The sequence below is a fragment of the Physeter macrocephalus genome, chromosome 19 (genome assembly GCF_002837175.3).
Source record: "Physeter macrocephalus isolate SW-GA chromosome 19, ASM283717v5, whole genome shotgun sequence".
Classification (NCBI taxonomy): Eukaryota; Metazoa; Chordata; class Mammalia; order Artiodactyla; family Physeteridae; genus Physeter; species Physeter macrocephalus.
In genome coordinates this window covers 18,195,102-18,207,968 of record NC_041232.1, presented here as the reverse complement: position 1 = coordinate 18,207,968, position 12,867 = coordinate 18,195,102, and the positions used below count along the sequence as shown (strand labels likewise).

At 46.2% G+C, this 12,867-nt stretch overlaps 1 protein-coding gene across 6 annotated transcripts in view; it reads left to right on the top strand.

Moving 5' to 3' along the window:
• The window catches only part of CAMKK2 (calcium/calmodulin dependent protein kinase kinase 2), a 54,588-nt gene that overhangs the window by 16,692 nt on the left and 25,029 nt on the right, over positions 1-12,867 (top strand). For all 6 annotated transcript variants that reach the window (XM_024120954.3, XM_024120956.3, XM_028480258.2 and 3 more), the window contains 5 exons: positions 3,789-3,836; positions 4,728-4,781; positions 5,491-5,542; positions 8,317-8,450; positions 10,129-10,165. In XM_024120954.3, the coding sequence (XP_023976722.1) occupies positions 3,789-3,836; positions 4,728-4,781; positions 5,491-5,542; positions 8,317-8,450; positions 10,129-10,165 (325 nt within the window). The remainder of the gene's footprint in view (positions 1-3,788; positions 3,837-4,727; positions 4,782-5,490; positions 5,543-8,316; positions 8,451-10,128; positions 10,166-12,867) is intronic.

Sequence of the window (12,867 nt, the reverse complement as noted above, 5' to 3'; positions counted from 1 at the left end):
CCTCCGTTAGGCCTTTACCCTGGCTGTTCCCTCTGCTTGGAACCACGCCGCCCTCCCCGCCCCATCTTTGCAAGGCCATCTCCATCTGGCTTCCAAGTCTCAACTCAAATATCACCTGCTCTGAAAGGCCTCTCATTCCACCCCCTCTAAGCAGCCTCCTGTCCCTGTCCGTCCTGTTGCCCTGTTGACTTTCCTTCACGGTACTTGTCACCATCTGATTATCTGTGTGTTTGTTAAGTTGTTTATTGCCTGTTCCCCCCCCCCCCCACTGCCCCCGCCTCAGCTAGGACGTTAGGAACAGTCCTGTCCACCACAGGGTCCCCAGCACTGAGCATGCTGTCTGGCGCATGGTCGCTCAAAAATATTTATTGGAGGAAGGAATACATTTTATTGGGGGACGCCTGGAAATCAGGAATGGCTTTCTAAAGGGGCTGATATTTAACTACACACTGAGAATTCACTGCAGGGGGTGAGCATGGCATGAGCAAGGGCCCCGAGGTACAAGGCATGAGCCCATTAAAAAAAAATGGTTATTGTTGTTTCATATCCTAGTTTATTAACTAGCCACAGGCCACCTAGGTGACAGAGGTAGTCTCATTCCTCTAATATTTTAGTTTTAAAAGTATGATTACCGTAACCCAACTAAGTACCAGCTATGTATACCAACATATTCCTTTCCATAGAATTCAGGATAGGTCAGGGATTCAGTTAACTGGAGCGTGGGGCCCCAAATGGGGGGCACTGTGGAAACAGGGCTGGAGAGCGAGTTCTAGTTTGTATCAGTTAGAAATGAGTCAGCTTAGAGAAACAGACATCTCCCAACAACAGTGGCTTTAACACAATAGGGTTTTTTAAACCATGTCAAATAAATCTGGAGCTAGGCATTGGGGATTGGCGTGGTAGTTGTGTTGTTGCTTTTGCCCTTAAAACCTCATGATCTCAAGATGGCTGCTGTGGCTCTAGCCTTCACAGCTCCATTCCAGGCAGGAAGAAGGAGCAGGGAAGAAAGGCAAAAGATGTCTGCCTCCTAAGTCAGTCCTCTTTCCTGGAAGCTCTACCCCGCAACTTCTGCTTATCTCCCACTAGCCAGAACGCTTGGCCACCTTAGCTGTAAGAGAAGCTGGGAAATGAAGTTTTCTAGCCTGGAATGTTGCCACGCAGAGTTCCACTTATAAGGAAGAAAGGAGAGACTGGTGTTTGGTGGGCAACTAGACGACTCTGCCAAGGTCAGAGCTTTAGGGGGTTTGAAGGTCAGGCTGTGAAGTCAGGACTTGACTCTGGAAGCAGCAGCGAGCTGGGGCTGATGAGGTCAGAGTGGATTCTTGGAAGATGAACTCAGCAGCGTGTGGGGGCTAGATTATGGGGCAATGAGACCCCTTAGGACAGCTCTGTAGTGTCCCACCTCTGCCTGTCACATCCCTTCAGGACTCAGGGGAATGAAAACAATACTGGAGAGAAACACAAAACAAACTAAAAAGTCCACCAGTGAGATGAGAGCTCTGTGGGCCCGTTACACAGAACGTCAAAGGTGCGGGTCTGACGTGGAACTAACTCCAGTCAAAGGAAGTTGAGAACTGATTTAGTGTGACACCGTCTATGCCTCCCCAACCCCATCCCAAAACAGTACTCTGTATTTTCTACAGATGCATGTATGTGTACATTTACATAGAAAAAGGCCTAGAAGTTTATACACCAAACTGATATCAAGGTTCGGGGAGAGGGATAGAATTGGGGCATGGGAGGGGTTTCAAGGGAAATGTTGGGCTTCTCTGTAACACTTGAAGTTTTGCTTTCTATCGTGTTTCTTTTCCCAGTTTTACTTCTTGTATCACTTAACATGTTCAGCCTAACTATACTGAGGTATAATTGAAGTGAAATAAACTGCACATATTTCAGATGTGCAATATGATCAGTTGTGATGTGTGTATACATCCATAAAACCATCACCCCCGTCAAGATCGCAGACATTTCCAGCACACCCAACAGCGCATCCCTCCCCCACCTCCCCTTTCCCAGGTAGCGGCTGACCTGCCTTTTTTCATTATAGATTAGCTTACAAGTTCCGGAATTTTATATAAGTGGAATCATTTAGTATGTACTCTTTTTTAGCTTAGCTTCTTTCATAGCATAATGATTTTGTGATTTATCCATATTTTTGCACATACTAGTAGTTAATTCCCTTTTATTGCTAAATAGTATTCCATTGTACAGATATACCATAGTTTGTTTATCCATTTAGCTATTGATGGACATTTGGATTGTTTCCAGTTTTTGACTATTACTAATAAAGCTGTTGTGAACCTTTGTATACAAGTCTTTGCATGGACACAAGTTTTCATTTCTTTTGAGTAAACACCTAGGTGTAGAATGGCTGGGTCATATGGGAAGTGCTTGTTAAGAAACTGCCTAACTGTTTTCCAAAGAGGCTGCACCATTTTACATTCCCACCAGTAGCGTATGAAAGTTTCGTTTGCCCTACGTTCTGACAATACTTGGTTTGGTCTGTCTTTTAGATTTTAGCCAATTTAGTGGGTGTGGCTTTAATTTGCATTTCCCTGATGAGTAATGATGTTGAGCATCTTTTCATGTGCTTATTGATCATTTGTGTACCTTCTTTGGAGAAATAGCTTATCAAAGCTTTAGCCCATTTTTAATTGGGTTGTCTTTTTATTAACGAGTTGTAGGAGTTCTTATTTATTTATTTATTTATTTCTTCTTCTTATTATTTTTTGGTTGCGTTGGGTCTTCATTGCTGCGCTTGGGCTTTTCTCTAGTTGCGGCGAAGGGGGGCTACTCTTCATTGCAGTGCGCAGGCTTCTCATTGCGGTGGCTTCTCTTGTTGCAAAGCACGGGCTCTAGGTGCGCAGGCTCAGTAGTTGTCTCTTGTGGGCTATAGAGCGCAGGCTCAGTAGTTGTGGCGCACGGGCTTAGTTGCTCCGCGGCATGTGGGATCTTCCCTGACCAGGGCTCGAACCCGTGTCCCCTGCGCTGGCAGGCGGATTCTTAACCACCACGCCACCAGCGAAGCCCAGAGTTCTTTATATGTTCTGGATACCAGTCTTTTATCCACGGTAAGTGTTACAAATAGTTTCTCTCAGTCTGTGTCTTACCTTTTTTTCTCAGTAGTGTTTCAAAGAGCAAAAGTTTTAATTTTGATTGAAATCCAATTTATCATTTGTTTCATTTTATATTTTGCACTTTTTTTAATACAAAAAAGAACTTTTGAGAAACTGTTAAGAAACGTTTGTTTGCGCTAAGGACACTCAGATTTTCTCCTCTTGTATCACTTTACATTTTTTACAGGATAACACAGTCATGGATTATTGTTTAATTTTAAATTAACTTTTAAAAAGTAAATAAATGAACTTTTTAAAAGTGGGAAGAACCTTTAAAATGGGTATTAAAAGAGTACATACTATATAATTATGCTCTTACAATGTACAAAAGCTGTACTGGTAGGGACTTCCCTGGTGATCCAGTGGTTAAGACTCCAAGCTTCCACTGCAGGGGGCATGGGTTCAATCCCTGGTCTGGGAACTAAGCTCCTACATGCTGCGTGGTACAGCCAAAAAAAAAAAAACAAAAAAAACCAACAACAACTGTGCTGGTAGAAGTCAGGATAGTGGTCACCCTGGACAGGGGCCACTACATGGGAGATGCTTCTGGGGAGCTGGGAATGTTCCCTTTCTTGATTTGGGTCCTGGTTTAGGTGTTTGTTAAGTTTGTGAAAAATGTATCTAGCTGCAAACTTACAACTCATATTCTGTGTGTTTCTACTTATTTTCCAGGACTGTGTACAGCTGAATCAGTACACACTGAAGGACGAAATTGGAAAGGTAAATATTCCAGGAGCCAGGCTGGTTTTCCATACCTACCAAGGATGTCTCGGATACTGTGGAGGGAACCCCACTAGATTTGGGAGTGGGAGAGGAGTCCTTGGAGATGAGGCTGGGAGGGGGAGGGTTTTGTCATTTATGGTCCATCCGTTTTGTTTTATTTTGTTTTGTTTTTACAACGTACTGTGTTTCTACAAAAGCTCACAAAGCTTCCAGGGAAATTCCATATCACCAACATTGGTGTTGGCTTTTTTTCTCCTTAGGGTACTCTCACATCTGTTTTTGCTTTTTTTTTTTTTTTTTTTTTTTGTGGTATGCGGGCCTCCCTCTGTTGTGGCCTCTCCCGGTGGCCTCTCCCGTTGCGGAGCACAGGCTCCGGACGCGCAGGCTCAGCGGCCATGGCTCACGGGCCCAGCCGCTCCGCGGCATGTGGGATCCTCCCAGACCGGGGCGCGAACCCAGTTCCCCTGCATCGGCAGGCGGACGCGCAACCACTGCGCCACCAGGGAAGCCCTGTTTTTGCTTTTATATCAGCCAATGGGCAGTATCATTGCAAGGGTCAAAAACTCAAATGCCAATAGAGAGCAAGTGAATAATATAAATGAGAAAAACATGCTAGGTATAAGACAGTAGGGAGTGGTGAGGACTGTGGCAAACTGTTAACATATGGAAATGGTTATGGCTCCATATCCATATCAGAATCTGGATTTTTATATCTGACCTGTTTTAAAATGTTGGCCACCAATTCAAACTTTCTAAAAACTGCAGATCCAACAACATACAGGGTGGAGTTTGCCAATGGGCTGCCAGTTTGCAAGATCTGTATTAGGGTCCTCATTTTGCAGATCATAACTTCTGGATAGTATGTCACAGGCATCTCCCTTTATCCAGGGCTCCTATGGCGTGGTCAAGCTGGCCTACAATGAAAATGACAATACCTACTACGTGAGTATCCACATCCCCCTCCCTGCCCCCATCCTTGTCCAAAGAAAAAGGCTCCTTTCTCGCACTTGCCTTCCTGGAAGGTTTTCTTAGCTGTTGACTCATTTTATTCTTAGGTCATGTTTATTCTGTGCCTTAGGAAGGAAGTGGGGAAATGGGGACGTGAAGCGATTGGCTCAGGAAGGTTGAGTGAATAAATTCAGCAAACGTCTCATATCCTTACTCTGGGCTACGCTTTCTACATCCTCCACAGCACTAAGAACTGGGTGGTAGTGAGACAAACTGCCCTGTGGCTGAGACTTTGAAATCAGTCCAATGTGGGTTCAAATCCTTGCTCTCCCATGTGCCAATTATGTGTCCTTGGACAAGGGACATAAATGCTGCAACTCAGTTTCCCCACGTGGAAAATGTCCCTTGCCCATCACTCCAGCTCACTTGTGTCTTGATTCAGTGGTAGCGAATCCCAAGGTTTGTGGCCTCCCAGCTGGGAGAGCTGACCTGGAACCTTGGAAGTACCCTCCGGCCTGGAGGGACCCCAGGACTCCAGCTTCCACACAACCCGTGGAGTTGACCCATTCCAGTGACAAGGTGCTCACTACATCGTCCTGCGGCTGCTGGGGCGCTGACAGCTTGGGCAGGCCTAGGAGTGGAAGGAACCCTCCCTCCACCCTCCTCCCCATTTTAACCAGGACGTGGGGTCTTTCCTCCACAGGCGATGAAGGTGCTGTCCAAAAAGAAACTGATCCGACAGGCGGGCTTTCCACGTGAGTTTGTTGGGCCAGGGCCTTTGTTCTTAGGTGCAGGGGCTGGGGCAATACAGAGAAGACCCACTGAATGGTGTCCCCTGCAGAGGTGTCCTGGGTGGATTCCCCTAAAACAGCGTTGGGCCTCCTGCTGACGTTTTAAAATTCATTTTCTTTTAAAAATATTTATTGAAGTAATATAGGTATCAAGTAAAAAGAATCCCTCAGAGGAAAACAGTTTGTCTGCTCCTCAAAAAGTTAAACATGCTGTGACCATATGACCCAGCAATTCTACTCCTAGGCATAGATACCCAAGAGAATTGAAAACACGTGTTCACACGAGGTCGTACATGAAGGCTCAGAGTAGCACTATTCATGATAGCCAAAATGCAGAAACAACCCTAAATGTCTGTCAACGGATGAATGAATAAACAAAAGGTGGTCTGTCTAGTCAATGGAATAGTATTCAGCCATAAAAAGAAATTAAATTCTGATACATGCTGCAATGCAGATGACCTTGAAAACAAGATGCTCAATGAAAGAAGCCAGACACAAAAGGCCACGTGTTGTATGAGTCCACTTATATGAAATGTCCGGAATAGGTAAATCCACAGAGACGGCAGATTAGTGATTTCCCGGGGCTAGGGTTAAAAGGGAGTGGGGACTGACTGCTAATAGGTGTGGGTTTTTTTGTGGGGGGGTTGAAAATGTTCAAGACTTAGTGGTGAGGGACTTCCCTGGTGCCGCAGTGGTTAAGAATCCGCCTGCCAATGCAGGAGACACGGGTTCGATCCCTGCTCCGGGAAGATCCCACATGCCACAGAGCAACTAAGCCTGTGCGCCACAACTACTGAGCCTGTGCTCTAGAGCCCGCGAGCCACAAGTATGGAGCCTGCTTGCCACAACTACTGAAGCCTGTGCACCCTAGAGCCCACGTGCCACAACTACTGAGCCTGCGTGCTGCAACTACTGAAGCCCGTGCGCCTAGAGCCCGTGCTCCACAAGAGGAGCCACTGCAGCGAGAAGCCCGTGCACTGCAACGAAGGGTAGCCCCTGCTCGCCACAACTAGAGAGAAAACCTGCGTGCAGCAAGATCCAATGCAGCCAAACATTAAAAAAATTAAAAAAAAAGAAGACCTAGTGGTGATGGTTTCACAACCTTGTGAATGTACTGAAGACCATTAAATTATATATTTAAAAATGATGAATTAAAAAAATGGAAATACCATAAGGTATTTCAATTATATCTACAAAAATGCAAAAGAACAGAAGGGTGTATAATGGAGATCAACAGTTTCTTGCTGTACTCCTCCCTCTCCCTATAGGCAGCCCCCACTTTTAGCTCTTTTAGGAGCTGGTAGTTACTGCATGGGATCAGGTGTAGGTGTACATATGCTGCTCCAGCATAAGCTCCCTGCCAGCAGTGCTGAGCAAAATGTTGGCGTGAGCTGAAAAGAGAAAGTAGATAAGAAGAACATAAATCCCCAAACCCTGTCCTATCACCAGGACCCTGGTTTATCCTGCTTATCTGAACTCTGAGCCAGATAATATCCTTGTGCCATTATTTCTTGATTTATTAATTTTTGACATTTACTTCTGACTTCCTCTGAGGAGGACTTAAACCACTCCTTTCCTCCCTTTCCCTAACCAGCCAATGAGGTGATACCACGATGTTCAGCTCCTTTGTTGTTACTACCCTTGTCACTTTCTTCCTTGTTACAGCAGATGCAGCAAGTATCTTTCCTTTGAACTCGCCTTGCCTCTGTTCACATCCCACTCTGACACCTGCACCTCTGCTTTTACTTTTCCAAGGCTGACACATCCACGTTCTGTTCTGTTAGTCACACTTAGATCCTTACTTACATATAATATGCAGTGTAAGTGTTTTGACTGTGGACCTTTCCATCACTGTGACCTTTTGACTATCAGTCACTGCAGGGCCAAGCAAGTCCTTTGTTTTTTCTCTCATCAGCTCTTACTTCTTTTCCTATCCCGGACTTTATTTTATATCTCTGCTACTTCCATGAGTTATGGAGGTGAAGGATAATGTTTTTGTCCATCTTATGGCGTGGGAAAACCGAGCCCCAGAGAGGGGAATATTGAGATTGCTGAACTAGACCTCAGACTTCTTTTCCTTGTACCTCAGTGAACTCTTGATTCTCACTGTGGCCTAGGGAATGGGACAGGAAGGAGAGAATTAACAGAAGGCTGGGCAAGGGGACTGGGTCTCTAGCGTTTCCAGCAACAGAGGAGTCAGATGAAGAGAAGGCTGTTTAAATCCCCTGGTGGGGGACTTCCCTGGTGGTGCGGTGATTAAGAATCTGCCTGCCAGTGCAGGGGACACGGGTTTGATCTCTGCTCCAGGAAGATCCCACAACTACTGAGCCTGCGCTCTGGAGCGCGTGAGCCGCAACTACTGAGCCAGTGTGCCACATCTACTGAAGCCCACGTGCTCTAGGGCCTGCGTGCCGCAACTACTGAGCCCACGTGCTGCAACTGCTGAAGCCTGTGCGCCTAGAGCCCATGCTCCGCAACAAGAGAAGCCACTGCAGTGAGAAGCCGGCGCACCACAAAGAAGAGTAGCCTCCCGCTCGCTGCAACTAGAGAAAGCCCGCGTGCAGCATCGAAGACCCAACACAGCCAAAATAAATAAATAAGTAAATAAAGCCCCCTGTGTGGCATCAGCCATTCCAGCCCTTCTGAGAGCCCCCCACTTCATTTGTCCTGCCTACAGTCCCCCTCTGCAGAGGAAAGTCTCTTTGCCCTGACTCTGGGATGGTTCATGTCTCCTCCAGGTCGCCCCCCTCCCCGAGGGACCCGGCCAGCCCCCAGGGGCTGCATCCAACCCAGGGGCCCCATTGAGCAGGTGTACCAGGAAATTGCCATCCTCAAGAAGCTGGACCACCCCAACGTGGTGAAGCTGGTGGAGGTGAGGTGGGGAGACACGGAGGAGAGAGGGAGGAATGGTGATGGTCCAGCCCTGTCTCTGTTATTATCAAAATGCCATACCACTGGTTTCCAGGGAGAGCCACATCACATCAAACAGCCTGTTGCAGGGCTGAGTGGTAGTTATTTCTCCAGGCTCTTTCACCCGGTTATTTTGTGTAATCCTCACCCCTCACTCGGACTATTACTTCCATTTTATAGACGAAGGAATTGAGGCTCAGAGGGATACTGGGCCTTGCCCTTCACCTGTTTCTCTCTTTTTGGAGCTGGTTCTCCTTCTACTATACATATGTGTAGTTGTAGCACAAAAGCAGCCATTTGCATGTAAACAAATGGGCCTGGCTGTGTTTCGATAAAACTTTACTTACAGAAACAGGGGAGGGCCAGATTTGGCCTGTACGCTGTAATTTGCCAACCCCTGCTCTAGATCAGCAGTTCTCACACTTTTTGGTCTCAAGACCCTTTTATGCTTTTAAAAATAATTGAAGAATGCAGAAAACTTTTGCTTATGGGGGTTATGTTTATTAATATTTATCACATTAGGATTTAAAACTGAGAAGCTAAACAATTTTTTAATTCATTTAAAAACAACAATAATCCTACACATTAACATAAGTGATTTTTTTCAAAGAAAAATAACAGAACTCTAGGTAGGCAAGTGCCTGGGTCTGTCTTTTCCTCGAAGGGCAGGGCTTAGGGTTCCAGGTTGGCTGTCCCAGGCCTCTGCCTAGGATGCATCCCTTTCTCAGGGCTCTTGTCCTGTGACTCTTAGATGACTAGGGAAGGTGAGTGTGGTATGGGAAGAGGTGGGAGGACCAGTCTAGCCAAGGAGTCTGTCTTTGTTTCTTCCCAAAAGAAGAGAGATGGTGGCTGCAGGCTATCTCCACCTGTCTCACCGAGTTTCACAATTTCAACTCACTGATGCTTGAGTCGGCCATCTTAGAGGAAGCCCAAGGGCACTTGGTTAGCGCATGTGTCTGGGTCCTGGCAGGATCTCCCTTCTCCCTTGTGCCCTATGGTGTGTGGGCTCCCCACCCAACAAGACTCTTTGCCAGCTTGCCTGTTCATTCATTCATCAGACATTTCCTGATCACCTACTAGGTGCCTAGTCCTGTTAGAGGGCACCAAGGAGGCAACCAAGGTGGGTACAACATGGTGCCTGCCCTTTGGAGAGAGGAAGATAGAAATAGTGATAAAATGAAAGCAGGAAGGCCATAAAAGAGAGAAAGAAAGTGCCGTGGCAGTTCCAGGCAGGGAGACATCATTTCCTGCCAGGGCAGGGGGAATGGGGACAGGATTTGAATTTTCACCCTAATGACCAGTCCGTCGTCTCCTAGGATTCAGGTAGGATTCTTATTCAAGCTGAGACATTTTTCAGGGGAGGAATCTGCCCCCTCCTTTTCGTAACCTCCTTTCTGGGTATTTAGGACCCTTGAGGATTGGGCTAGAACGCGCTTATTTTCCAGATGGCCATTTGGATCACACACTCTGGGTTTTTTCCTGTGCCCTTCATCTTAACTAGGAGAAGCAGTGGAAAGCGCAGCCCTCCCATTGGCAAATGCAGTCATGTGGACGATGCTTCCTCCCTGCTCATACCTTTTCTCCCTCTTCCTCCCTCCTGCTTCTCATCTCCGGCCTGTTCCATGTGGCTGTGCCAACAGGTCCTGGACGACCCCAACGAGGACCATCTGTACATGGGTAAGAGAGCCCTCGCTTCCTGCCATCCTTGCTCAGGCAGCTGCTCCTGCCTGCTCTCCAGGCATCCCCTGCCCCTGGCACCTCCCACCCTTTCCTGCTCCAACTGGGCCCCACACAGAAGGCTGCACCCCTGGTTCAAAGCAGGAGGGGGAAAGGAGTTCTTGCTGGGACTTTATCTGGGTGTCCTATTCATCCATTTGCAGATATTTATTGAGTACCTACTGTGCTGGACACCATTCTAGGCACGAAGGATGCAGTGATGAGTACGAAAGATGAGGCCCTTGCCCTTAGGAAGCTGGTATTCTAGTCAGGGAAGACAGATAGTCAACAACTGCAGTCGGCCCTCCATGTCCACAGGTTCTGCATCTGCAGATTCAACCAAACGTGGATCGAAAATATTAAAAAGAAAAAATTTCAGAATGTTCCAAAAAGTAAAACTTGAATTTGCAAAAAGTAAAAATGCACTGGTAACTATTTACATAGCATTTATATTGTATTAGATATTATAAGTAATCTAGAGATAATTTAAAGTATAGGGGAGGATGTGCACAGGTTATATGCGAATACTACACCATTTGATATAAGGAACTTGAGCATCCGTGGATTTTGGTATCCACGGGGGTTCCTGGAACCAATTCCCCATGGATCCCGAGGGATGACTGTAAATAAAGCAGATATTCAACTTCAGATAGATACTCTGAAGAAGATTAAACAGGGTGATGTGAGAGAGAGATGGAGGGGCCACAGCAGAAAAGAGGTGACCATTTAGCACCTGAATATCAAGGACACAGCCCTGTTGCATCTGAGGAAGAGCATTCCAGGCAGAGGAAACAGCAGGTACAAAGGCCTCAAGGCTGGTGAGAGCTTAGTGTGTTTGAGAAAAATGTGGCTGCAGCAGAGAAAACCAGGGAGAGGGGGTGGGGCTGAAGGTGGAGGGCCTGGGAGGCCATGATGGGGCATTTGGAGCCTTGAGGGGGTCTGGGCCCTGCACACTGAAATGGAAGGACTCAGGTATGTCCTCAGAGACCTCGTTTTTAAAAAATGATGAGGACATGGGGCAGTTCTCAGTCAGTTCCCAGCATAAGCGCTGCTGAGGGAAGGAGGTGCAGGACTAATTCAAAGCTGGACAGCAGACTCTCAGGCCCGGGAAGGCGTGATCAACAGGTCACGTGTCCCGCTGTTGTCTGGCTTGGGTAGGCGTTCAGACTAGCGTATGCATTTCGAGCGGGTACAGATGACAGCCGGGAGGGGTATTAAGGAGATGAGCGGTATGGGCAGGGCCAAGCCCAGCCTGTCTCCTGGATTAGCACAGGGTGATCCTTTGCTGCACAGGGAGTGGTTAATCATAAATAATGGGTCTGGGTCTGGAACTAGAGCTCAGAGCTCAATTTCCCCTACAGTAGTTGCCATGGTTCAATTCCAAGGATGCTGTTGTTGCTTAGGACATTTTATTTTTCATCACCCGCCCCCAACCCAGGTTTTTAATTATGAAAAATGTTAAAGTTGAAAGAAGAGTACAATGAGTACCTGTATACCTACCACCCAGATTCAACAGTTAGTAATTTTTGTCATATTTGCTTTATCAGTCTAGCCACCCACCCATCCATTTCTCTGTATTTTTTTGCTGAACCACCCAAGAGTAAAGTAGCAGGCATCTTGACACTTCAGCCCCTAAACATTTTGGCCTGCATCTCCTACATGATCACAATAATCCTACCGTTATTGCACCTGGAAAAGGTAATGCCAGTTCCTTAAGAGCATCTAGTGTGCAGGCCACATTCCAATTTTAGGACTTTAAAAACCTTCCTTTAGAAATATTTTAGAAGGTACACAGTAAACAACATCAGATATGATAACTTAAAAAAATTGTGAAACATTCATATATGTTCATATAATGTTCATAATATGAACATCACAGAATCATAATTTCTCAAAATGTGGTACCAACACCACTTTAAATATATGAGATGATTTTAGGTGGTGTATGGACCAAAATTTAAAAAATATTTTAGATTTAACTTATCATTGCATAGGAAAAACTATAACCAGCACACTAATCTCATGATTTCCTGGATATTATTACCCGGGATAAGGCTAAAAGATTTAACACTAAGTCAATTTAAAGAAAAGTGTGAAATAAACAGTAGTTTACATGGTATATAGATATGGCCAGATTATAAACATGGTAGGCAAACGAGTGAAGTTTGGGGAAATACAGAAGAAAATATAAAATGTAAAAGATAATTTTTGGCCCAGAATGGTATCCCCAGCATAATTTGCTCGCTCGGGGCCCCAGACCTGACACGGAATGGCTCTGGGCTGTTTCTGAGGAGATGGGTTGTTCTTTCAACAAACATTACAGTTTGTCAGGCCCTGTTCTAGGCTCTTCAAGGAACGAAACACAACCCCCCACCCCCCCCCACCCCCACTCCCTCAGGGCACTTCATTGCTCTGGTGAGGATGGGCAGACACACTCAGACCTAAGTATTAGGCATAGGCTTCCAAGGTGACAATATCATGGGAAAAAGCTAACCTGAGCAGGGTCACGGGAGTCAGGAGTTCCAGGTTGGGGAATTGGGAGACAGAGTGGCTCCTCGAGATGCCTCACTGAGGTGACATTTGTGCAGGACAGTGGAGACCAGATGGCAGAGGACATTTCACACCATTGTAAAACTTTGCCTTTTACTCTGAGTGAGAAGGGA